Consider the following 26,486-nt stretch of genomic DNA (forward strand, 5'->3'; position numbering starts at 1 on the left):
CTATTGAGTATGTTTTTAAGGCCTTTGGTACTTGATGCTGAATTGTTTATTAGGAAAGAACCGGTTAACCTCCCTTTTAGCAGAGTAAGGGAATGTTCACATCCCTATCTCCTAAGCAATACTGGTTATTATGGTACTGTAATTATTATCTTATTTATTTATTTTGAATAAGAAATGTGTTTATATAGTTAGAATTCAAAAACTACAAGTTTACACAGCACAGTCTGCTTCCTCTGTTCCCTGGCCGCCTCCTTTCCCCTGCCCAGGAGACACACTGTTAAATAGCCTTTCTAGAGATCCTTTGGCATCTATAGATAAATACCAATACTCTCCCACTCCCTCACACACTCTTTATATAAATAACATTCCATATACACTCTTTAGCACTGCACTTTTTTCCCCTTAATATCTTAAGATCATTTTTACATTTAATTAGTGTCCTATAGATGAATATTTGTTGTTTACTATCTTTTGCTATTTCAAACAATTCTGTGAGGAGGAACTTTGCATGTATGTTATTTTGCACATATCTATAGGATAAATGATTGTATCTGTAGGATAAATTCCTAGCAGAGAAATTGCTGCGTCAGTGGAGATATATATATTGCTAAATTGCTCTCCATTGTTATGAGACCAGTTTACCACCCCCCCCCAGCATATAACAGTAGCCGTTATCCCACTCCTTTGCCACCTCAGTGTGCTATCAATTTTATTTTTATTTTTTTGCCAAACTGATAGGTAAAAAATGAATCTCAATAAAATGTTTTATAGTAATTTAGTTTGTATTTTGCTGATTGTGAATGAGGTTGAGCATTTTTTCATATGTTTAAGAGTCATTTATATTTCCCATTGGAACTGTTCATCATTTGTGTATTTTTCAATTGAATTATTGGTTGTCATCGTATTGATCTGTAAGAATTGTTCATAAAGTAAAGAAATGAGCCTTTTACTTATAATATGAGTTGCAGATATTTCTCCAGTTCATTGTTTGTCTTGTGATATTGCTTTTATTGGTTTTTGCTGGAGAGAAATTTGTTATTTTTATGTGGTCAAATTTATTAACCTTTTATGACTTCTGGGTTTTGTGTTGCGATTAGAAAGGTATTCCCCACTCCAACATCACATTAGACTATTTCTATCACTTCTTCTCGTGCTCTTATGCTTTCATTTTTTTACATTAAGATTTTGATTCATTTGGAATTTATGTTAATGAAAGTTTTATCATGTATAGAAAACCAACTTTATTTTTCCTCAGTGGCTACCTGTTTGTCCCAATACTTGCATTGAGTAATCCCACCTTTTCTCCAGTGATCTGAGATGCCGCCTTCATGATTGTTATTAATGCTTGGTGTAGGAAGAAAGTAGCCCTTCTCTGCTTTCCTTTTCACACATTTGGCTATCTATATTTGAATTAACCATTTGTTTCCCATGTATTGTTAGTTTTTCTTCTTTTGTGAGTTTCTGTTTGTGCCATTCACCCTTTGTTATGTGCAAGATTATGCTCCTCCATTTTCATTTACCTTTAGTATTGTTTGTGGCCGAAGCTGTGTCTGATGCTGTTATCTTCGACGTGCTTTGAATATTTATTACTGCCCTTGATCTTCACAGCTTTGCTGTAAGGTAGTTTACAATGAAACTGAAGCAGGTGAAGCACAAAGAAATCCAGCAGATTTCCTAATTTTATTCAATCTTTAGTAGTAGAACCCTTATTATCTGAAAAAATACTTTAAAGATGCCAGTCTCCGTTTATGCCTGTAACTGGTTCATTGTTTTGCAGGGAGTATCGCATTCAGCACCAAACACTGAAGACATTTCATTGTGTTATGCCAATCGCTCCGCAGCCCTCTTCCACCTGGGTCAGTACGAAGTGAGTATCAGGATGGCTGGTGTGATGGGAGAAGGCCTGGAAGAGGTGTGCTGGAGGACTAGACTTTCGTCTCTGCTTCCGCCTTAGAACGCCGGGATTGAGCCATGCTGCAGGCTGAGCTGGAAGCGAACAGACACCCTCGCAAACTTGCTCCTTCTCCTGATTCACTTTCCCTGTCAGAGGTGGTTATGTGGGGTGGCGGTGGTGGGTAGGAGGGTCATGGCACATTCCACAGGGCGCTGGGTCTCGCCCAGTGCGGCAGCAGTTCTCAGTGTCAAGATCAGCTGTGAGGTCAGTTGCTAATAATACTTCCGGTTCCAAGTGTCTGCAAACTATGTACTTGTTTGTTTGCTTTGTACATAAGTAGAGCATGTTCAAGATGATCCCTGCAGTAATACAGCTCACCCTCCACGTGCATTTTGAGTGGGAAAGCAAAAGTGGCACCGAAATACCTGTGTGTGCCCGTGAGGGGTGGGCTTTGGAGGAGTGGCTTCCTTCTCATTCCTTGGTTGAGTTCTTAAGGATAAGCTCTAAAGTGCCACTGTGGTGCAGCAGTTTCAGAATTCCACAGAAGTTTAAATTATGCCCTGGGAATAAGAATATAATATTTCAGTAGTCACAAGTTCACACTTAATTACCCTACGGACTGAAAAGGAAGAGCAGGGCTCTAACTCTAGGTCCTAAGCAAGAAAGTCCTGGACTACTGGAGACAATGATTGGGAAGCTTGTGAAACGTTCGACCCTTTGTAACTTTCCTGTATTGGTTATTTCTATTTCCCTTCTTGTAATAATGACTACCACATGTTGAGCACATACTGTGTTCCAGGCACTCCTTTCAGCACTTCGGTTACGTGACCTTATTTTCATCCTTATTTCAACCCCACGAGCCTATGAGAACGATATTATTATCCCTGTCTTTCAGATGAGAAAGGTAAGCCACCTGCACAGGGCCATACAGGCAGAAAGAGGCAGAGTTGGTCTTGGAATGCAGGTCCTGCCCTCTTAGTCACCATGCTATAATTCTTCTATCTGTAAGACTATTTTCCTTAAAAACAGAAATATTTAATAAGATAGTTAAATACAATCTCTCTAGTGTGGATTTCTAATCACTCAATTAAAAGATCACATGGTAGCCCTGGCAGGTGGCTTAGTCGGTTGAAGTCTCATCTCGTACACTGAAGGGAACAGGTTTGACCCCCAATTTGGATGCGTTCAGGAGGCAACCAGTCGATGTTTCTCTCTCACATCAGTGTGTCTCTCATTCTCTCCCTTCCTCTGTCTCTCAAATCAATAAACATATCCTTGGGTGAGGATTTAGAAAAAAAGATCATATGGTAGAATGTGATTTTTTAAAATAAGTATATGATTGTAGTTGTTCCATTTTCAATAATCCTTAACTTTCCTATAGACTTTTTAAAAAATATATTTATTGATTATGCTATTACAGTTGTCCCATTTCCACCCCCTCACTCCACTCCATCCTGCCCACCCCCTCCCTCCCACATTGCCCCCCTATAGTTCATGTCCATGGGTCATACTTATAAGTTCTTTGGCTTCTACATTTCCTACACTATTCTTACCCTCCCCCTGTCTATTTTCCACCTACCATCTATGCTACTTATTCTCTGTACCTTTACCCCCTCTCCCCCTTCCATTCCCCTATTGACAACCCTCCATGTGATCTCCATCTCTATGGTTCTGTTCCTGTTCTAGTTGTTTGCTTAGTTTGCTCTTGTTTTTGTTTTAGGTATGGTCGTTAATAACTGTGAGTTTGCTGTCATTTTTACTGTTCATATTTTTGATCTTCTTTTTCTTAGGTAACTCCCTTTAACATTTCGTATAATAAGGGCTTGGTTATGATGAACTTCTTTAACTTGACCTTATCTGAGAAGCACTTTATCTTCCCTTCCATTCTAAATGATAGCTTTGCTGGATACAGTAATCTTGGATGTAGGTCCTTGCCTTTCATGACTTGGAATACTTCTTTCCAGCCCCTTCTTGCCTGTAAGGTCTCTTTTGAGAAATCAGCTGACAGTCTTATGGGAAGTCCTTTGTAGGTAACTGTCTCCTTTTCTCTTGCTGCTTCTGAGATTGTCTCCTTCTGTTTAATCTTAGGTAATGTAATTATGATGTGCCTTGGTGTCAGCTTCCTTGGGTCCAGCTTCTTTGGGACTCTCTGAGCTTCCTGGAAGTCTATTTCCTTTGCCAGATGAGGGAAGTTCTCCTTCATCATTTGTTCAAATAAGTTTTCAATTTTTTGTTCTTCCTCTTCTCCTTCTGGCACCCCTATAATTCGGATGTTGGAACATGTAAAGATGTCCTGGAGGTTCCTAAGCTTCTCCTCATTTTTCCGAATTCTTGCTTCTTCATTCTGTTCTGGTTGGATGTTTCTTTCTTCCTTCTGGTCCACACCGTTGATTTGAGTCCCAGTTTCCTTCGCATCACTATTGGTTACCTGTACATTTTCCTTTGTTTCTCTTAGCATAGGCTTCATTTTTTCATCTGGTTTTCAAACAGATTCAACCAATTCTGTGAGCATCTTGATAACCAGTGTTTTGAACTGTGCATCCTATAGGTTGGCTATCTATTCCTCGCTTAGTTGTATTTTTTCTGGAGCTTTGAAGTGTTCTGTCATTTGGGCCTTTTTTTTTTTTTTTTTTTTTTTTTGTCTTGGCACGTCTGTTACTTTAAGGGGCGGAGCCTTAGGTGTTCACCGGGGCGGGGTAACGCTGGTTGCTGTGCTGTGACGCTGTACGTGGGGGAGGGGCCGAGAGGGAGCAATGTTGCCCGCTCCCCTCTCCACCGGATTTCGGTCTTTCACTCTGCTACCCACAATCAAACTGGGCCCCTCTGGTGGGTTCCTGAGTGGGTGGGCTTGTGCACACCCTAGGCCCCTGTGGGTCTCTCCAACGACCTCTCCTGTGAGGCTGGGAGTCTCTCCTGCTGCCGCCCCAACCCCCACGGGCCCTTTCAATCAGAGGTTTGAGGCTTTATTTCCCCGAGCTGGAGCCCTGGGTTGCGCGGTCTGCCTGGCTTCCCGCCGTTTGTCGGGTGTATCTGTGCGCGAATGCTACCCGCCGCTCTGCCTGCCCTGTTCTCCGCCACTCTGAGTCTGGCCCTCTCGGTTTATCTGCGCGAATGTTGGGCCACAGGGTCCGCCAGTGGTCAGACTGCCTGCCCCGTTGGTCCCACACTCCGCCAGTCTCGGTCCCCCACAGCAACTCGAGTCCTCTCCACCCCGGCTGCCCATCTCCGCCCCTCCTACCGGTCTGGATGAATGTTTATTTTTTATTTCCTTGGTGTCGGTTTATTTTTTATTTCCTTGGTGTCGGACTTCCTTGCTGTTCTATTTTCTGTCAGTTCTGGTTGTGCCAGGAGGCACAGTGTGTCTACCTATGCCGCCATCTTGGTTCTCTCCTATAGACTTTTGTTCAGACTTTCAGTAGATTAATTAAAGAGTAGGGACCAAGGATCATTTGGGGATTTCCTTTCTGTTTTCAGGCATGCCTTAAAGACATCGTCAGAGCTCAGATGCACGGGTATCCAGAAAGGTTGCAACCCAAGGTGATGTTGCGTAGGGCAGAGTGTCTGGTGAATCTGGGGAGACTACAGGAGGCAAGCCAGATCATCAGTGATCTTGAAAGTAACTTTGCTGCCAAATCAACCCCAGCCGCTTCCCAGTTTCAAATTCTGCAGAGAACCCTCTATCGTCTGAAAATGATGGTACAAGAAAAAGAGAATCTCACAGAAACCTTCCCAGCAGCTCTAACCAATGCCTTCGAGGATATGAACCTAAGGGAAGAGAATGAACAAATATCCAGTGCATCATCATCTGTCAGCTTGTGCACAGACCCTTTAAAAGGCCGCTACCTGATTGCCACAAAAGATATTCTCCCAGGAGAGCTCCTGGTGAAGGAGGATGCTTTTGTGAGTGTCCTTAACCCAGGAGAATTGCCGCCGCTACGTTCTGGCCTGGAAAGCAAGTGGGATACCAGAGTTGCCATTGGGGATCTGTACTGTCACCGGTGTTTGAAGCACACTTTGGCCACAGTTCCCTGTGATGGATGCAGCTATGCCAAGTATTGCAGCCAAGAGTGTATGCAGCAGGCCTGGGATCTCTACCATAGTATAGAGTGTTCTCTAGGGGGGCTGCTTCTCACACTGGGGGTCTTTTGCCACATTGCCCTGAGGTCAACTCTTTTAGCCAGATTTGAGGATATTGGCAAAGTCATGAGGATGCTTTGTGGTGAGATTAGTAACAAGGACATCAGTTTCCCTGAGAGCAAGAATCTGGTGCAAACACTCAGTTATGACTTGGGAGGGGAGAGTGAGAGAAATGGCAAAACACTCGAGCCCTCAATTCCTGGATGTGACATTAATGGGAAGTACGAAAATAATTATAATGCTGTCTTCAGCCTTTTGCCCCATACTAAACATCATAGCCCAGAACACAAATTCCTCTGCGCTCTAAGTGTCTCTGCGCTGTGCAGGCAGCTGGAGGCAGCCAATTTACAGACCCACAGGACACGTCTGAAACCCTCTCAGTCGAATGCAGCCGTGGTTCCCGCGATGTGCCAGGAGTTGCCTGTTTGGGGAGTGGCCATGCTGAGACACATGTTACAGCTACAATGTAATGCTCAGGCAGTAACTACCATGCAGCAAACAGGTAAGAGGGAAACTTTTCTGCCTTACAGTATTGTTCTTGGTGTAGCTAGTGTTTGGGGAGAAAACCATCAAGAGACAGACCAGGTAGTTTCATGGGAAAGCTCAGTTGTCTTGTACTGTCATGATTGTGCCATTGAGAAGCCTTATGACCCAAACAAATTAGTTGATCCCCCTCTACCTCAGTTTACTCATCTTTAAAGTGGGTAGTTTAATCCCATATAACTTTTCAGAGTTGTGAAGATGTTACGTTTGTTTGTAAAAATACTTCAAAGTTAAGCCCCTAACACCCTGTTAATTTTTTATTGTGAAGGAAAACTGAAACAATAGTTAAACAAGACTACAGAAATCTATAGTTAAGTTATCCAAATCTTCGCCCACCAGTGTGACTTGGGTACTCTGTCACTTCTCTTACCAGTTTACAAATTTTTCTCATTCTCCTGTTTTAAATTTCCAAGAGAGGAATCTGGCCAAGCACAGCTTTGCACACAAGGCTGACATTAGCTGTCGGCCAGGCTGTGTTTGGGCTGTGCGCCGGTGACGTGGCTAAAAATCTAGGGGCCCCTTCTAGACACAGACCGGACTGGCCCTGCTTTTCCTAAACAGTGTAGATAAGGCTGTTTCAGGAAGATGGGGAGGTTGGATGTGCCCAGCGTCATGAGTGACATCTCTAATAGGAATGCACTGACAACAGATCTATTATTAGAAGAGAAATGCTATTTGCAATGCTTCTATCGTATGATCTCCATTTTAGCAGATAATGTCTTTCGATTCAATCAGTTCATTATATTTTCCTGAATTTTCTGAATAACTGTTGAGGGTAAAAACTAGTTATTAACCAGCTTACCGACAGATTAATGTTAAACGTGGCTTGGTTAAGCTGAACAGGCTGAGCTCTTTGATGTCTCATGTTAGGTAATATAGAATTGTGTCAACCTTTTCTTTATAGATTTTTATCTTTAATTTTCATTCAGCTGTCAGGTTATATGGTATATAGGCTTTTCACTAGAGGTGTCTTAGGGCAAGACTCCCTCCCCTGTCCTGTGGCACATGGACATCCAATAATAGCACTGGCTTCCTCCCAGGGCACTACAGAATCACTCTGCAAGCTACTCTGTTTTCTTCTCTGCCTTCTTTTGCTTCCTTGAGCCATCGCTGCTTTCTAAAATGCACCTGTTGAGTGTTTTCCCAGAATTATGTTTCCCTTTGGGTGCATTCACTAGCATTTTAGAAAATATGGTTTTCATTTTGTTTTGTTTTTCTGGGTATAAAAGATAGATATGGGCCTCCAGATTATAATGGCAGAAAGTAACCAACTCTTGATTCCATTTTGTCTTGCCTCGAAACTACTTAATAGAACATACAAAAAAGATACAAATGTCAGAAACTCTGAAAACTACGGACACTATTGTCTAGGTGAACAGTAGTGGTGACCGCTAACTCCGGTTGAATCCCTGAGACAGAATGACAGAGCCACGTGAACAAAAGAAGGTGTTTTCCGTCTGCTTTCCTCCATTGGCCCACCGCTTACAGTCAAAACAATGCTTTTGCTTAATGTGCGTGACATTTCATTACATTCAACTTTTCTTTGCATAGCAAATTTGGGTGAAAGTTTTCCCAAGTTGTTAAGAGGGAATTTTGGGATAAGAGTATATATATAGCCAGGAATACCTGTATTTTCTGTGGGTAATAAGAAGTAGAGAACTAGGTACATAGCATAATGCTGGCCACCTGGGGCAATGGACAGAGGATTGGAGACTCTGACTTCATCTATAAGAGTCTAATATGTTATGTACAATTTATTCCTATTTATGTGATGATTTAAATATATATGCATAGGAGAAATACTGGAAGCAAACATACCAAAATCTTAATTATCAGTGATTATTCTGAAAGTGGAAATATGGGTGATTTGCTACTTTCTTCTTTGAACATTTCTATATTTTTAAAATTAAAAATTCACATAGTGGTAACATTATTCTAGGAAATATAAAATGAGTTGTATACCTTTCCCATTAGTCTAGAAAAATACATTTTTAAAAAACAATTCATGGAGCAAAAGATAGGAAGATGATAAAAATTAGTCTATAATAGTAAATATAAATGGGCTAAACTCTATTAAATAATCTTCCAGAATGGGTAAAAAAAATTAAGATCCAATTATATTCCATTTACAAAATTGACACCTATAACAAAATAACAGTATTTGGGCAAGACTTGTCAGGAATCATGGGCTACTCAGGGCGTTAGTATTATGCGGGTCGTTACAATAACTTTCCTCTCACTTTTCTAAGTTCTTCTGGCTAGGCTAATAATCAAATTAACATAAGACAGATTAACAAGAGAAAATGTCTAAAATTTGCTGTGGGTGCGTGTGCAGGGTGCCATAGGAATATGAGACCCGAGGGAGACCCATTAGACAGTTGAGGCTCATTTGCCATTCTGGGGCTAAGGAGAAGGAGGGGCTTGTGGTTTGGGACTTAGAAGGGCAGGGAGGCCGTTTACATGGAGATGGAAAAGCAAATGTTTGGTAAATAAATGTTTTGTGGGCCATCTTTAACAATGGGACACAGCCCTGGCTGGTGTGGCTCAGTGGATTGAGTGCCAGCCTGTGAACCCAAGAGTTGCTAGTTTGATTCCCAGTTAGGACACAAACCCCCTGGGCCAGGTCCCCAGTAGGGGGCGTGCAAGAGGCAACCACACATTGATGTTTCTCGCCCTCTCTTTCTCCCTCCCTTCCCCTCTCTAAAAATGAATAAATCAAATCTTAAAAAAAAAAAAATGAGACACAGAGAAGACTTTGAACAATTGGGCTTTGCTAGGTTCCTCTCTATCACACACTAGTTCGTATCAATCTACAGTTATCTGTGATAACTCCCTTCATGGAGCACATCCTCCATCTAAACTCCCTTTAGGCATATTTTGGGGTGGCAAACTCTGCTCCCCTTCAGTATGAAACAGTAGAACTCAAGGTAAGATATCTAGTGAAATAAAGAAGGCTTTGATCTTTATAAAACTCTCCACACTGAAATGTATCATCAACCGTAGCTCTCAGAGACCAAGGGATTGTGTGTATAAAACAAAAATAATTGAGTATACAAGAAGAAACTGGCAAAATTCCATAATTGTGAGAAACTCTGATATACCACTCTGACTTTGATCAACAATATTAAAAATAATCTAGAAACCAAGATAGCCTAATAATCCAGACCCAATATATACCTCTGTCAAAACTTGTGTCCTAAAAAAAATATTTTAATTAAAAAAAAAAACAACAAAAAAACCTGTGTCCTATAGACCAGGGATTTGGCGAACTTCCTCTGTGAAGGGCCAGATAGTAAGTATTATGGGCTTTGCAGGCCCTGTGGTCTCTTTGGCAACTACTCACCTGCCAATGTGGCTCAAACACAGCCGTAGACACACGAATGAATGAGCGTGTCTGGGTTCCTGTAAAACTTTACTGTGGACACTGGAATTAGAATTCCTTATAATTTTTCATGTCACAAGAATTATTTTCATTTTTCTAACCACTTAAATATGTAAACACCATTCTTAGACCCCATCTATACAAAAACAGGCAGCGGGCAGGGTCCCGCCCGCAGGCTGAAATTTACAGATTCCTGACATAGACAGAGATTTGGCAAATCTAATTAAGAAATCCAGGAAAACTCCACAAAATTAGGAACATTGAGGGGATATATCCAATAATATAAGTTTACTTACAAATTTTAAGCAAATATTCAATACAGTTTTAACCTAATGAATTTGAAAGTATTAAGATGACAACTTTGTAGAAAAATGTCAATTGCCTAAATTTTCCCAGGAGGAAAACACTTCAAAAATCCAATTGCGGAAGAAATTGAAAGTTACCAAAATATTTCCATAAAAACAAGCCAGACCCACTTTTTTCTGTGTAAAAGTTTTTAAAAAACTTTTAAGGAACATACTTAGCCACATTTCCAAAAATTTAAAAAAAGAAAAAAAACTTTCAAGGAACAGATGATTTTTTTTTTTTAAGATTTTATTTATTTTTAGGGAGAGGGGAAGGGAAGGACAAAGAGAGGGAGGGAAGCATCAACGTGTGGCTGCTCCTGACACAGTTTATATCGTATAAGGAACAGATTATTTTTATACGATATAAACTGTGTCAGGGCATGCGAGAACCTAGAACCCTTTCCCATTCACTTTGCGAAGCTGAAAATAAAAATTGCAGACCAGTCTCATTTGTGAATATAGATGTAGAAACCCTGAATAAATCACTGCCATATCACATCCAACATTTTATTAAAGGAATAATAACATAAGACCAAGGAGGGTTTCTTCCAGAAATGCAAGAATATTTTAATTTGGAAGGATGTAAAAGGAGGCTTGGATAAATGCAGAGACATGCTTAGATGGAAAAAATGCAAACTATAAATATGGCCCTGGCCTGTGTGGCTCAGTTGATTGGAGCATCGTCCAGTAAACAGAAAGGTCAAGGGTTTGATTCCTGGTCAGGGCAAATGACTAGGTTGCGGGTTCAGTCCCGTTAAGGACTCGTACCCGAGGCAACTGATTGATGTTTCTCTCTCACATCGACGTTTCTCTCTCCCTTACCCTTCCTCTAAAATCAGTGAGCATGTCCTTGGTTGAGGAGTAAAACAAAACAAAACAAAACAAAAGCCTATAAAAATAGTAGTTTTGCACATTAACCTAATCAGTCTAATAGAGTTTCAAACAAAATCACAATTAGATTTTTCTTGGAATTTGACGATGATGCTAAAGTTCATCTTGAATAAATGGATGAGAACAGCCTTTTTGTTCTAATGAAGGGGCTTGGTACTATCAGATTTCATATCGACATTGAGCTACAGTAATTAAAAACAGTAATTAAAAACTGTTCTGATATACTATTAAATTCTTCAAATCATTACAAAGTTAAATATTTTTAAATTAAGCCAAAAAATATGAAGAAAAAGTTCAGTGAGCATGCATATAGTCTTGGGGTGAGAGAGACTTTCTAAAGTATGCAATACCAAATTTAGGAAATTAAAAGAAAGCTAGATTTAACCTAAATACCAAACTTCAAAAACAATGCCCTGGCTGGTGTGGCTCAGTGGATTGAGCTCCAGCCTGCAAGCCAAAAAGGTTGCCGTTTCCAGTCAGGGCACCTGCCTGGGTTGCAGGCCAGGTCCCCAGATTGGGGCGTGTGAGAGACGATGATCAGAGGATCTCTTGCACATCGACGTTTCTCTTCCTCTCTTTCTCCCTTCTGTCCGCTCTCTCAAAAAAGAATAAAAAGAAAAAACACTTATTAGTAAAGAAGATAGAGAGTGTAGGTGAAAAAAGAGATCCTTGAGGGAATGAAAACTTTGGACTGGGAGGCAGCAGACCTGAGTTCCCACTCTGGATGCACCACTGACTCAGGACGAGCTTGGTCAGGGTACTTGAACTCTGTGTATCTCAGCATTCTCATATAGATAAAGAGAGGACTGGATGAACCTCCAGGCCTCTGGGAAAGATTGTTTACAAAAATGGCCCCAAGAATTTTTTCCATCCCTGTATGTTTGTCCCTTTGCAATTTGACATTGCTTCTTCTCCCATCAAGATGTGGTGTGCGTTTCCCCTGCCCTGGAATCTGGGCCAGCCCTTCAACTTGCTTTGACCAATGGAATGCAGTAGAAGTCAGTGACCTTATGTGACTTCTGAATCGAAGCCTTAAGAGACCTTGCAGCTTCTGTTGTCACCTTCTTAAAATGTTGATGTAGCCATGAGAACCGGCCTGGGCTGGCCTCCTTGGGGAATAAAATGCCATGTGCTAGAGGAGTGCAGTCATGTGAGGAATCCAGGCAAGCCCCGCAGAGACAGCTCTCCGCCGAGCCCAGAAAGTCGCTGGCGCACAGCCGTGTGAGCAAATGAAGTAGTTGTTGTTTTACACTCCCTACCTCCAAAAACCCATAATCAAAAATTAAAATGTGATGACAAAATAAGAGAACATTGCAAGCAACTATACATCTCTTCAAATCAACTTTTTATAATATGCAGTGATGAAGTGTTCTAAAACTGGATTGTGATAATGGTTGCACAACTTTTGGAAATGGAAGTTTCCAAAAAAATCATTAAATTTGTACACTTAAAATGAGTGAATCTTATGTAAATTATATCTCAATAGAGCTGTTAAAACTATACATAAGCAAGCACTTATCAAAGTACTAATAAAGTTGGTCTTGTCTAACCTCTCTCTAGTAATTAGGAGAAACCATTTTCACCTATGAGATTGGCAGAGTAGTTTGTTGGTATGGTTATTTATGGTGATGGTGGTGGTGGTCGTGTAAGGAAGTGGCCATAATATAGTAAGTGAAAAGTAGCACCATGTTCCCACGTATATTAAAAATTCCATAGGTAAGGCTAGAAAGAAGACTGCAAGGAAATGGACCAAAATGTTTTATCTGGTTGATAGGATTATAGTTGACTTTATTTTCTCTATAATTTTCAGGTTTTTAACATTTTTCTGGTACTGTGTATTCCTTTTGTTATTTTAATTAGTTTTCAAAAACAGTAACAGTAATTTAAATGATTTAAATATTTTTAAAAAATATTTTATTTTTTATGTTTAGAGAGAGAGCGGGAGGGAGGGAGAGAGGGAGAGAAATATCAGTGTGTGGTTGCCTCTTGAGCAACCCCTACTGGGGACCTGCCCCACAACCCAGGCATGTGCCCTGACTGGGAATCAAACCAGTGACCCCTTGGCTCGCAGGCCAGCACTCAGGCCACTGGGCCACACCAGCCAGGGCTTTAAATGCTTTTTATGTCAACATTTTAAAGCTCTTCATACATATTGCCAAATTGCCCTCCAGGGAAGCTGTATCAGTTACCCGCCCCGCACCGGCAATGTTCACTTTCATCTTTGAATTCAATCAGATTTTGTTTTAGTCTGCTGTTCTTTTTTGTTTGTTTGTTTGTTTTAAATACATTTTATCGATTATGCTATTACAGTTGTCCCAATTTTTCTCTCCCCTTTATTCCCCTCCACCCTTCACCCCCCCTCCCACCAGTATTCCCCCCACCCCTTAGTTCATGTCCGTGGGTCATACATATAAGTTCTTTGGCTTCTCCATTTCCTATACTATCACTAACTTCCCCCGGTCTATTTTGTACCTACCATTTATGCTTCTTATTCCTTGTACCTTTTCCCCCATTCTTCCCCCTCCCCTCTCCCTCTCGACTGACAACCCTCCATGTGATCTCCATTTCTATGATTCTGTTCCTGTTCCAGTTGTTTGCTTAGTTTTTGTTTTTTTTAACAATTTTTTAAAGATTTTATTTATTTACTTTTAGAGAGAGGGGAAGAGGAGAAGAAAGAGAGGAAGAGAAACATCAATGTATGGTTGCCTCTTACACACCCCCTACTGGGGACCTGGCCTGCAACCCAAGCATACTGGGAATCAAACTGGCGACCCTTTGGTTCGCAGACCCGCACTCAATCCACTGAGCCACACCAGCGAGGGCTGTTTTTATTTTTTATTTTTTAGGTTCAGTTGTTGGTAGTTGTGAGTTTGTTGTCATTTTATTATTCATACTTTTGATCATCTTCTTTTTCTTAGATAAGTCCCTTTAACACTTCATATAAGGGCTTGGTGAAGATGAATTCCTTTAACTTTACATTATCTGCGATGCACTTTATCTGCCCTTCCATTCTAAATGAAAGCTTTGCTGGATAGAGTAATCTTGGATGTAGGTCCTTGCCTTTCATGACTTCAAATACTTCTTTCCAGCCCCTTGCCTGCCAGGTTTCTTTTGAGAAATCAGCTGATAGTCTTATGGGCACTCCTTTGTAGGTACCTGTCTCCTTTTAAGATTCTCTCCTTCTGTTTAATCTTGGGTAATGTAATTATGATGTGCCTTGGTGTGTGTTTCCTTGGGTCCAACTTCTTTGGGACTCTCTGAGCTTCCTGGACTTCCTGGAAGTCTATTTCCTTTGCCAGATTGGGGAAGTTCTCCTTCATTATTTTTTCAAGTAAGTTTTCCATTTCTTGCACTTCCTCTTCGCCTTCTGGCACCCTAATGATTCAGATATTGGAATGTTTAAAGTTGTCATGGAGGTTCCTCAGCCTCTTCTCATTTTTTTGAATTCTTATTTCTTCATTCTGTTCTGGTTGAATGTTTATTTCTTCCTTCTGGTCCACACCATTGATTTGAGTCCCAGTTTCCTACCCTTCACTGTTGGCTCCCTCTGTATGTAGCTTTATTTCACTTTGCATAGCCTTCTCTTCTTCCTCTATTTTACAACCATATTCAACCATTTCTGTGAGCATTGTGATTACCAGTGTTTTGAACTCTGCATCTGATAGGTTGGCTATCTCTTCATTGCTTAGTTCTATTTTTGGAGCTTTGATCTGTTCTTTCATTTGGGCCATATTTTTTTGTCTCAGCACACACCTGTTATGTAGTAAGGGGCAGAGCCTTAGGTGTTCACCAGGGCGGGGCAACCATGTTGCTGTGTTGTGGCACTGTTTATGGGGGTGGGGTCAGAGAGGGAGCAATGTCGCTTGCTCAGCTCTCTGCCAGTTTTCAGTCACTTCCTCCACTACCCACAATCAAATTGGGCCTTTGTGGTGCTGACTCCCCAGTGTGTGGGTTTGTGTATGTTCTAGGACCCTGTGGGTCTCTGCAACAAACTCTGCTGTGAGTCTGGGAGTTTCTCCTGCCATCACTAGTCCCACAGGTTTTTTATAGCCAGAGGTTTTGAGGCTTTATTTCCCTGCGTTGGACCCCTGGTTTGCACAGTCTATCTCGCTCCATAGTTGTTCCTCCTGCTTTAACCACATGCAAATGTGGGACTGCTGGTCCACCAGCCGCTGCCTTGCCTCGAGTCCTCTCTGCCCCAGCTGCCCGTCTCCGCCCCTCCTGCTGGTGTGGATAAATGTTTCATCTTTCACTCCTTGGTTGTCGGACTTCCATACTGTTCAATTTTCTGGCAGTTCTGGTTGGTTTTTGTTTTTAAATTTGTTGTCCTTCTTTTGGTTGTGCAAGGAGGCAAAGTGTGTCTACCTACACCTCCATCTTGGCCGGAAGCCTCTAAAACCTAGTCAGCTCTTATTTCTAATCTGGATATATCCCTTTTTATTATTTCTTTGGGGTTCTAGCACCTCCCAATTTAGTGTTCTCATTGAATTTCATTAGCAGCTGTTTCATTAGTACCACAGAAGGATTAAGGATTAGAATGTTAACTAGGATAGACTTTGACAAAAAGCTGTAAAAATGTATATTTTTATCTTAGTATAAAGCCTATTTGATCAAAGTTCCTCAGAAACCTCTCTCTGGTACTTAAGGGTGAGAACTGACCACTGGTGACATTGTGGACCTTGGTTTATGTGGTTCCCTCCCCGTGGGAACGGCACACTTTGCGATGTAGCTGGATTCACGTGGTAACAAGGCTCAGGGAGGTTCTCTGCAGGTCCAGGTCAACCCACTGCCCTTTGCTTTCACTCCTCACCAGCCAAGGAGTCTGCCTTCCGTTTGGGTCCTTGGTTACTTGATATACACACAGATTTCTTGTTTTGTAAAATATCTACCAGAATAGGTATATACTGGAAGTATTGTGAACGAACCTTTTTTCCTTTCCTTGAATCCCATTTTAAATGCACTAGGGATATTAACAAGATGCACTTCGGTAAAATAATCACTCTCTTTCGTTGTTGTTCTTTTATGCACAAAATGTCACATACTAAATTTGGTTGATAAAGTACATACATATTCTCACTTTCTATTATCTACTAATAGATAACTAATGCAAAATATTGAATATTTTTTAATCAATACTTAATTTTTTAGAAATAATTAGAGACTCAACTCTGACATAAATACTCACCCCACACAGTTCCCGGGCCTACTTCTGTTAGAGGATAGCCTATAAATAATTTATGAAGCCGACATTACTCACTGTATTGTGATCATTTTTTCTGGGAAGATCTTAGCAGCTGTTCTAATATAGATCGCCCGTTATCAGTAGCTGGGAATGCAAGTCAACTTTTAATTATGCAGAGGCCGATTACTCAGACCACAAACTGTTCGTGCCCTGTGCCGCTCCTTCCTGCTCCCTCCCTTCCAGCGTTTTCACTGCTCATTAGCACGCACACCAGAAGGGCGACATTGGACAAGGGGGGAGAGAGGAAACTAAAATCTGTTCAGCATTCAGGAGAAGCTCTGATGAAAGATTTTAATACAATTTGTAGACTTGTTGACTAAAATTGAATCATTTGGATTCTCTGTGAATGTTATTTGTTCTAGTCTTGTCCTCCATAGCAACAGATAATAGAATGGGCTGCAGAGAAACATTATTCCTGTGTTCCACGTTGTCCTTTCTAGAACGTTTGCCCATGGTGCTCACAGTTCCTTTATTCATTACATTTGTACCTGGACTACTTGATTTCTTTAGAGATCGGCGTATCGTGATTCCCGGCATAGACAGTGATGCCACAGTTATCTGATGGTTTTTTAGTTTTCCAGAAAACTGAAAGTTTCCCTTTAAGTACTAATATCTTTTATATTTCAGCCAGTTTTGTTGGAAATATGCTTTCCTCATACTTAAACTAATGCCACTGACCACAGTTTAAGCCTGCCTGGACGCCCCAGCCTGTGTGTGTATTGCGCCTGTTCCTGGGGTGTGTGTTTGACTACTACAAAAACCCGTGCTGGTTTGCTGTCCGTCCAGGAACCTCCGGAGAAGTGAAATGTTGCAATGTAGTAAAACTCAAGTGGTGCGGTGTTTTTGTTTGCTCTAAGGCTATTCTTTTCTTTTCTTTTTTTAAAAGATTTTATTCATTTATTTAGAGAAGAAGGGAGAGAAAAACATCAATCGGTTTGCCTCTTGCATGCCCCTAACTGGGGACCTCGCCCGCAACCCAGGCATGTGCTGCAACCGGGAATTGAACCAGCGACCATTCAGTCTGCAGGACAACTCTCAACCCACCGAGCCACGCCAATAAGGGCAGACTGTTATTCTTGCCTTAAGTTTTCCGCCCCCTTCTCTAGTCTGTCACCTGTCACTTTGGTCATTGTCAAAACCTGCCTCTTATTAGTTCTCTGTTTCTGGACTGTTGTGGGCTGAGAAACTGAGTAACTGAGCCAGTTAGAACTGTGGCTAAAATAAGCAAGTAGGCCTGCTCAGGAGGACAAAGAACTCGCAGTCAAATACAAGTGCATGAGCTTGGGTGCAGAAATAGCCTCGCTGCTTAAAGGCCTTTTTCTTCCTTCCTTTCTCATTTTCACGTGGTTAAATTGCTGGTTGTGTTTCAGAGAAGACCCTGAAAAAAAGACATAGTTTGGGACACCGGACTTGTCTTTAACAGAATTAGTTCAGAACTTTTTTCAATGAGAACTACTGCTAACTGATTTCCCATAAAGTTGGGACACAGGGCAGAATGCACAAGTGAGCATACGGACTTTTGATTTTTAAAAATATATTATAAGCCTGTTTAATTTCGCATAATAATTAGGTTACTTGTTCTGTTAACCAACCAAAGACCGGTTAAACAAAAGCACTAAAACTATAAAAATTTGGGGGAAATAACAGGTACTCTAGCTTCTGTGTCCTCTGAACATTATGGAGGTGTCTACCTAGCAAGCTCCCTACTGATAATTCCTTTTTTATTATTTTTTATAAATTCTAATCTTTGGTGTGTGTTTTTTGTGTGTGTGGTATTGAGTCACAAAGGTTAGGTTTCAGGATTTCGGTGGACTTTTCATGTGTCCATTTGCTTTGCTTCCTGGGGACCAGGGTTTGCTGTGAGTCATGTTCCATCTGATTTATATTGGGTCTGGCTGTGGATCTGTGACTCAGATGAGCGTCAGGCCCAATTGCCCAGCTCATCTTCTGAGGAATGAGTGGCGAGGCCAGGACTAATGTCCTGACACATTTTTTTTCCCTCTTGGACTTTCAGGATCTGAAGGGAACATCATTACCGACAGCAGGCAGGTACGGCTTGCCACAGGCATCTTCCCGGTCGTCAGCCTCCTGAACCATTCCTGCAGCCCCAACACCAGCGTGTCCTTCATTAGCACTGTTGCTACCGTTCGGGCATCACAGCAGATTGGAAAAGGACAAGAGATTCTCCACTGTTACGGTGCGCCATCCCTCCTCACTGCTGTCTGCCTGCCTTGTCCAGCAGAAAAGGAAGTACAGTGAGCAAACCACGGGGCGGGTGTCTTCCCCTGGCCGGTGACTGTTTCCTGGAAGAAACAGTGCTTGCGTAGGCGAAAGGGCGGGGAGGGCCCTCCTACTGGGCACCGTTGTGTCTAAACTGGCATGTATGTCACTGCTCCATCCCCCTCAACTTCCTGCTCTGAAAATGGGCTAGAAACAACTTTTTGGCTTTTTCTTTCTGTTCCCGCACCTTGGATGCTTATTTCTATGTCTAGTTCCACAAACGTTTGAGTAAAGTGTACCTGTTACGTGATGAATAATTGACCAGGCCCTCCCTTAGCTAAGCTGAAAGTTTTCAAGTGGTGCCTGACTCTTTCTTCAAATATTGGCTAAGTGTGATCTCTCTGCAGGGCCTCACGAGAGCAGGATGGGCGTTGCTGAAAGGCAGCAGAAGCTGAGGTCTCAGTATTTCTTTGACTGCAACTGCCTGGCTTGTCAAAACGAAAGGCACAGCACGGCGGCAGGGCCCAGGTGGGAAGCATTCTGTTGTAACCGTTGCAGAGAGCTCATGCAGGTGAATCTCTTCTTCTTCTCTTCTCAACTTCTGCTGGAGGTCAGCTATCCAGCCCAGAGGCCAAATACCTTTCAGAGGAGGCCATGAGGGCTTACAGGTGCTGAGAGCAGTATGCTCTCTACCCTCTCAGCCCATCTTCCACACAAATTGATTACCCCTCCGCAGGAACTACACCGAAAGGTTAAATTTAGTAATCTTACAAGAGATAGAACTGCAAGAGCAAATAACAGAAAATCCCACCTAAACTGGCTGACGGGGGTGGGGAGGAAGACTGGGAATTTATTTGCTCAAGTAAATTGCTAAAAGGTCCCAGGATGGAGGCACTTCAGATACTTCTTGATCCAGCGGCTTAGGGAATGTCACCAGGACCCAGTTTTTCTCTCTACATCCCTCAGCTCCATTTTCTCTCTTAGCCTTGTCCTCCGACAGCTGGCCCTCTTATGAGGGCAAGGTAACCAAAAACACACGCTGGTCTCACAACGGTCTGGGCAAAAATTTGAGTTTCATTCACCCATTTCCTGTGGTGGAGGAAAATCAGGGTCAAATAATTTTCTTCCAGCCATTTGGGCCCGAGGAATGGACCAGATCCTTGCCACACGCTCATCCCCCAGCTGCCAGGCACTGACTGTGGGAGGGCGGGCAAGGGTCCTCAGGGGAAGTCAGGTTGCCGTTGCCAAATGAGGGCATAGGTACTGGTCCCTGAAACAGAGGGCCACCTCAGAGAGTCTCTCCTCCGCCAGCGGATACTGCATCGTTAGGGGAACCAGAAGTGGGATGTGGAGCCGGTAGTGTTTGTTGGAAAGCTGAAGAAGTTACAAGCCCAAGGTCAAATGCAGGGAGGCCTCAACCTAGCACCTTTTCCTACTGGTTTTCCTGTGGTTTTTTCATAACTACTAGAAATGTGTTTGTCATCCAAAGTGCTGGCCCCATTTGGTATGGAAAGAAAATGCGGAAGAACTGTACCAGTTTAATTTTGGTTATAAAAATTAAATGTTGGTTGGGGGGGGTACAATTGGTTACTACTTTTTGTTCTACTTTTTTAAAAAATATATTTTATTGATTATACTATTACAGTTGTCCCATTTCCCCCTTCACTCCACTCCATCCTGCACACCCCCTCCCTCCCACATTGCCCCCCTATAGTTCATGTCCATGGGTCATACATATAAGTTCTTTGGCTTCTACATTTCCTGTACTATTCTTATCCTCCCCCTGTCTATTTTCTACCTACCATTTATGCTACTTATTCTCTGTACCTTTACCCCCTCTCTCCCCCTCCCACTCCCCTGTTGATAACCCTCCATGTGATCTCCATTTCTATGGGTCTGTTCCTGTTCTATTTGTTTGCTTAGTTTGCTTTTGTTTTTGTTTTAGGTGTGGTTGTTATTAACTGTGAGTTTGCTGTCATTTTACTGTTCATATTTTTTATCTTCTTTTTCTTAGATAAATCCCTTTAACATTTCATATAATAAGGGCTTGGTGATGATGAACTCCTTTAACTTGACCTTATCTGAGAAGCGCTTTATCTGCCCTTCTGTTCTAAATGATAGCTTTGCTGGATACAGTAATCTTGGATGTAGGTCCTTGCCTTTCATGACTTGGAATACTTCTTGCCAGCCCCTTCTTGCCTGTAAGGTCTCTTTTGAGAAATCAGCTGACAGTCTTATGGGAACTCCTTTGTAGGTAACTGTCCTTTTCTCTTGCTGCTTGTAAGATTCTCTCCATATCTTTCATCTTGGGTAATGTAATTATGATGTGCCTTGGTGTCAGCTTCCTTGGGTCCAACTTCTTTGGGACTCTCTGAGCTTCCTGGACTTCCTGGAAGTCTATTTCCTTTCCCAGATTCAGGAAGTTCTCCTTCATTATTTTTTCAAATAAAATTTCCATTTCTTGCTCTTCCTCTTCTCCATCTGGTACCCCTATAATTCGGATGTTGGAACGTTTAAAGATGTCCTGGAGGTTCCTAAGCAAGCCTCTCCTTGTTTTTTTGAATTTTTCTTTCTTCATTCTTCTCTGGTTGGATGTTTCTTTCTTCTTTCTGGTCCATACCTTTGATTTGAGTCCCGGTTTCCTTCCCATCACTATTGGTTCCCTGTACATTTTCCTTTATTTCACTTAGCATAGCCTTCATTTTTTCATCTAATTTCCAATGAAATTCAACCAATTTTTGAGCATCCTGATTACCAGTGTTTTGAACTGTGCATCTGATAGGTTGGCTATCTCTTCGTTGCTTAGTTGTATTTTTTCTGGTGCTTTGATCTGTTCTTTCCTTTGGGCCTTTTTTTTTTTTTTTTTGTCTTCGTGCTCCTGTTTCGTAAAGGGGCGGAGCCATAGGTGTTCACCTGGGCAGGACAACCCACCTCACTGTGCTGTGATGCCGTAGATGGGGAGGGGGCCTGAGAGGGAACAATGTCACTTGCTCCATTCTCTGCCAGCTTTCAGTCACTTCCCCCTCTACCCACAAGGAAAGGGGGCCCTTCTGGTGCTGATTCCCGTGTGGATGGGCTTGTGTACTTTCTAGGCCCCTGTGGGTCTCTCCAACGACCTCTCCTGTGGGTCTGGGAGTTTCTTCCGCTGCCATCTCAACCCCCAAGGGGTTTTCCCTGAGCTGGAGCCCTGGGGTTGCACAGTCTGTCTCGCTCCCACTTTGTTCCTCCTGGTTTATCTGCACGCGAATGTGGGACCGCAGATTCTGCCAGCCACTGCCTTGCGGGGTCCACCAGCTGCCATTTTGCTGTGAGTCCTCTCTGCCCAGCTGTGTGTCTCCACCCCTCCTACCGGTCTGGATGAATGTGTCTTCAACTCCTTGGTTGTTGGACTTCCATACAGTGTGATTTTCTGTCATTCTGGTTGTCTTTTGTTTTTAAATTGTTGTCCTTCCTTTGATTGTGGGAGGAGGCTGTGTGTCTACCTACACCTCCATCTTGGCCGGAAGTCTCTGGTTACTACTTTTAGTGGAATTGCCGCTGTCAAACCAAATTCAGTCAGGCTTTGGCCTCGGTGTGCTGCCATTGCAGGAGTCTCTTTCCCCCTTAGGGTCAGAAGCTATGGGGCCATCCTGTAATGTAAGCACGTGCCGTCTTGTTGACCAACTCTAATGCAGGAACAAACACAAAACTGACTTCCACAGGGAGACGACGTGCTGAGCTGTGGCAGCGCATCTTGTACGGAATCCGTCAGCAGAGATCATCTGCTCAGCCGGTTACAGGACCTTCAGAAGCAGGTTGGAGTGGCCCAGAAGCTTCTCAGAAATGGTAAACTAGGTGAGACTGGGTCCCTGCTTTGCTCCTCCAGCTCCTTCCTTTTTATTCATTGTGAGGTCACCTCAGATCAGGGATACTCAGTCATGACTGAAGAATTGAATTTAATTATCCCCATGCCAGCCACAAGGTGGCTGTGTAGGCCAACACCCAGTCAGCTCAGTTTGTGTGGTCCGTGAAGTGGGGCCAGCTGACTTAAGCTGTAGTTGTCTTATGTGTTAGGTGGCTCGGTTAAAGTATCCCGTGACAACGATGTATCCCAGGTCATTTCTTTTCATTCCGGCCCTGATGACCTAATTTCCTAGAGAGATTGTTCTGCCCTCGTCAGAACCTCATCTCTCCTCTAGAGACCAGCGGGGCGGTGCCTGGTGGACATAGGTACCCTGCTTTCTTTCAGAGAGAGGGCTTTGGAACTCCTCGTTACCCTTTGAAAACTCGGCCTTCCAGCCCGATATCACGGCAATTTATTTTCCTTACTTTATGAGACTGACCTTTAGCTTAGATTTCTGAGTCAAGAGAAATAATGACCGTAAGTGGAATGTGTCGTTCCACTTCAAACCAAAGTTGGAAACCCAGAGTAAATATGGAGAGGCCTCACCCAGCACCTTTTTCTATTGAAAGAGGAAACAGAAGAGAACAACAGCTTTATTGGAACAAACACTGTGGGTTGGTCACAACCCAAGGAGATAAAGTGGGGTTTCCACACTGAGCCCAGCTAATCGAGAATTTAAGAGCTGGGTTCTTGTCTCTAGGGCTGGGTTTGTGTCTGTAATGAGGCCACTCTCCTTTGACTTGACAGAGCCAGCCATTCAGCTGTTGCTGGGGTGCCGGCAGGATGCGGAGAGCTTCCTGTGGGCAGAACACAGCGTGGTGGGAGAAATCGAGGATGACCTGGCTCAGGCCTATGCTGCTTTAGGTACGGTGTGTGTGCGTCTTTATTTTCTGCTGCAGGGAATGAGTTTGCTTTGTGTGAACGGTCACGACCATAGCCTCGTCTGGTTCGTCATCTCTTAGTCTTTCAACTGAGGCTGCTCTCCCTTCCAAGTAGCTGTGCCCTCCCCAGAAATGTTCATCCACAGTTGATTGTGTTTCTTTTCTGGAACCAGGTTTGTATTTCTTTACAGGGGACTGGCACAAGTCAGCTGCCCATCTACAGAAGAGTCTCCAAGTGGTTGAGGTTCGCTATGGGCCATCCAGTGTTGAAATGGGCCATGAGCTCTTCAAACTGGCCCAGATCTTTTTCAACGGGTAAGTCTTTCACTCGTTGCCCAGCACTGCACCGGGCCACATACTCCTCCATCGTTTATTAGGCTCTTCTGTGCCTGCATTTTCTGTGGTGCTTTTCAGCATGTTGAAACTTCTTCATTTTCTCTTTAGGGGAGATTCCTTTCCTTCTGTTTTGCTAGATAAGTTGAAACCTAAGGGTTTTCTCCTGAGAGATATGGGGAAAGCTCTTAGCCCTGAGGACATTCCCTAAGGAGAGCAGCGTTGCAGCCCCACCACCCACTGACAGCGCCGCTCTCGGACCTTCCTGGTTACTCCCCACCTCCCTCTTGCTCTCATTCTCAGCACCCACAACTCCAGGGTCTCTTCCTTCTCCCTAGTCCTATTCTTTTTAAAGCACTTGTTTTCAACCAGGAGTGATTTCCCAGGGGCATACGGCAATGTCTGGAGGCATTTTGGATTGTCATGACTCAGAGTGGAGGCCAGCATTGCTGCTAAATGTCCTATAATGCACAGGGCAGCCCCTCCAGCTAAGAGTTATCCAGCTTATGAACGGCACGTAGACAGGTAGACTGATTCTCAAGACATGGAGGCAGGCATTTGGTCAGAGAAAGGGAAAAGGGTCCGAGACTTACTTCAGGGTGGGCTTGGTTACCCTCAGATGAAGACTTCTGAGTAGACCTTGGGGTAAATATCAGATTAATGCTTTGAGATTTGCCTGTTTCCCAGGGTCCTAGACAATTTAGAGTTGTGTGTGTTTTTTCACTTTGTTCTCAAACTCTGACTTGCAGTGTGTTTGTGACAGTCGTCTCATCTGCCCTTCTAGTTGTAAGATCCTTGAGGACAAAAGTGGCCTTTATATTCTTCACAGGGTGTGAGTAGACCCCCGATTAATGTTTGCTTGATTGAATGAGGGAACTCACTCCCCTCGCCTCCTTGGTTCAGGTGTGCAGTACCCGAGGCTCTGAGCACGGCGCACAAGGCAGAGAAGGTTCTGTTGGTGCACTACGGCCCCAGGAATGACGAGGTCCAGGAGCTGCAGAAGATGAAATCCTGCTTATTGGACTTGCCGCCCATCCCTGTGGGGCCTTCAGTGTAGGGTCCCCAGGGGACTTGGACCCACGAGAAGGGAGCCATGGAGGAAGAGTTCAAGAGGTTCTATTGCCACTGAGCTGTCACCAGGAAATACAGGGCCCGCCTGACAGCCACAAGCCTACTGTCCGAGGGGTGGGGAGGACTTGGAAAACATTGCAGTTGGAAAGATGCTCACCTATTTTGATGACTGCTTCTTGAAATAGTTAACTGCCCTCCAGTAAAAACTCCCAGTTCCCAGAAAAGACTTAAAATTAGTATCTGGAGTGCCTAAGCCCTTTAAAAGGATTTTAGCTGATCTGCAGGCATCTGGACGTTAGCCTGGAGTTTTGGCTAGATGCCACCTCACGAAATGATGATAGTCTGTTTCCTTGGAACATTCCTATGGTTTCCAGTAGTAATGAAATGTTGTGTACCACCCCGGTGGGAACTTAAACTCTTAGTAGTTGTATTGTAATTGAAAAATAATTATAAAACAAGAAATCCATGAGGCTCCTCACCACTAGGGACACAGTTCCATTTATGATATCTAGCTAGCTTCATTAAATCCTTTGTTAAAACCGGTGGAGTATAGGTTATGAATAGAGAAATAAACATGGGGCCATTTTATTGCCGGGCAGTTTCTTCCTAGGATGGCAACTCTAAATTTGTGTTCTGCCCGTTGTCCAGCCTGTATTAGCTGGCTTTCATGCTGTACTCTTGGCAGACTCACTGACCAAATACTAATAAAGCCAAGCCTGTAGCAGTGTCTTTATATCACACGTGCCGTCTCTCTGAGTTCTGTTTATTAGCAAGTCATCTGAAAAGAGATGACTTTTTTCCTACCAGGCCTCTGCAAGCCAGCAAATGAAATTACAGGCTACATAAGTACTGAGAAGATGGGGGAAAAAACTTCAGAAGTTGCTGAGGGCACGGGCTTTATTACCACTGTGGTTTCAGACTTGAGAGACAGAGGTAGGGTGGTGACTCTTCTGCCTGGATATGTAGCAACGGTCTAGCCCCCATCTGGTCAGAAGGCTGGGAGGCTCTGTGGGTCTGAGCCCCAGGGGCTGTGTCACCACTGGCGACCCAGTGGTTCAGACGAGCGGGTGGAAAAGAACGCCAGATCCACACTGCTCTGAGAGCTCGCTCACCCTGGCCAGGCCCAAGAAGTGCCCATTGCTTGCCACACAGCATCACAGCCAGGAAATGAGTGGCCCTGAGGATGCCTGGCAGAAGCTTTTCAGGAAGCTGAGTGTTTGGAACCCAGCTCATACTGAAACATTTGCATGAAGGGCAGGCAGAATCTATTTATTTTCTTGGCTACTAACTGACTCTGGCATGACGGTGGCCAGTGAGATTTTTTGGTTGAGCTCACTTTTTCAAGAAGGAAAATTTAGTCCATGGATGCTGTTTCCAATGCTTGGCCTGTTTCATGTTCCTGAAAAAGGTCCTGTTGTACTTTGTAAAGTAGGCATACTTCCTTAAAACAAATATATTTAGCACTTTTACATGTCAGGTCCCATCTTTACAGGTACTTGAGAGCTTCCTTTAAATGCTTTATCAAATAAAGAATTATTTTCTGACATTACAGATTACCTCCCTTATCTACCCATGTTATCCCATGTTGCCAGGTGACATTAACTTGACCAGGGAGATCTGTGCGTGCATTAAAGTCTGGTGTGTTTAAGATTGTGTGCCCTG

General features: G+C 43.1%; 1 protein-coding gene across 1 annotated transcript in view; it reads left to right on the forward strand.

Annotated features, from left to right (window-relative positions):
* SMYD4 (SET and MYND domain containing 4) overlaps window positions 1–26,445 on the forward strand; it is a 34,351-nt gene extending 7,906 nt beyond the window's left edge. The window contains exons 4-11 of the mRNA XM_024564893.3: window positions 1,778–1,867; window positions 5,369–6,533; window positions 18,451–18,633; window positions 19,064–19,227; window positions 22,358–22,490; window positions 23,287–23,403; window positions 23,612–23,735; window positions 24,657–26,445. Of these exons, the coding sequence (XP_024420661.2) occupies window positions 1,778–1,867; window positions 5,369–6,533; window positions 18,451–18,633; window positions 19,064–19,227; window positions 22,358–22,490; window positions 23,287–23,403; window positions 23,612–23,735; window positions 24,657–24,810 (2,130 nt within the window). The 3' untranslated portion in view covers window positions 24,811–26,445. The remainder of the gene's footprint in view (window positions 1–1,777; window positions 1,868–5,368; window positions 6,534–18,450; window positions 18,634–19,063; window positions 19,228–22,357; window positions 22,491–23,286; window positions 23,404–23,611; window positions 23,736–24,656) is intronic.
* The last annotated feature ends 41 nt before the right edge of the window (window positions 26,446–26,486 follow it).

Source organism: Desmodus rotundus, chromosome 9, assembly GCF_022682495.2.
Source record: "Desmodus rotundus isolate HL8 chromosome 9, HLdesRot8A.1, whole genome shotgun sequence".
NCBI lineage: Eukaryota > Metazoa > Chordata > Mammalia > Chiroptera > Phyllostomidae > Desmodus > Desmodus rotundus.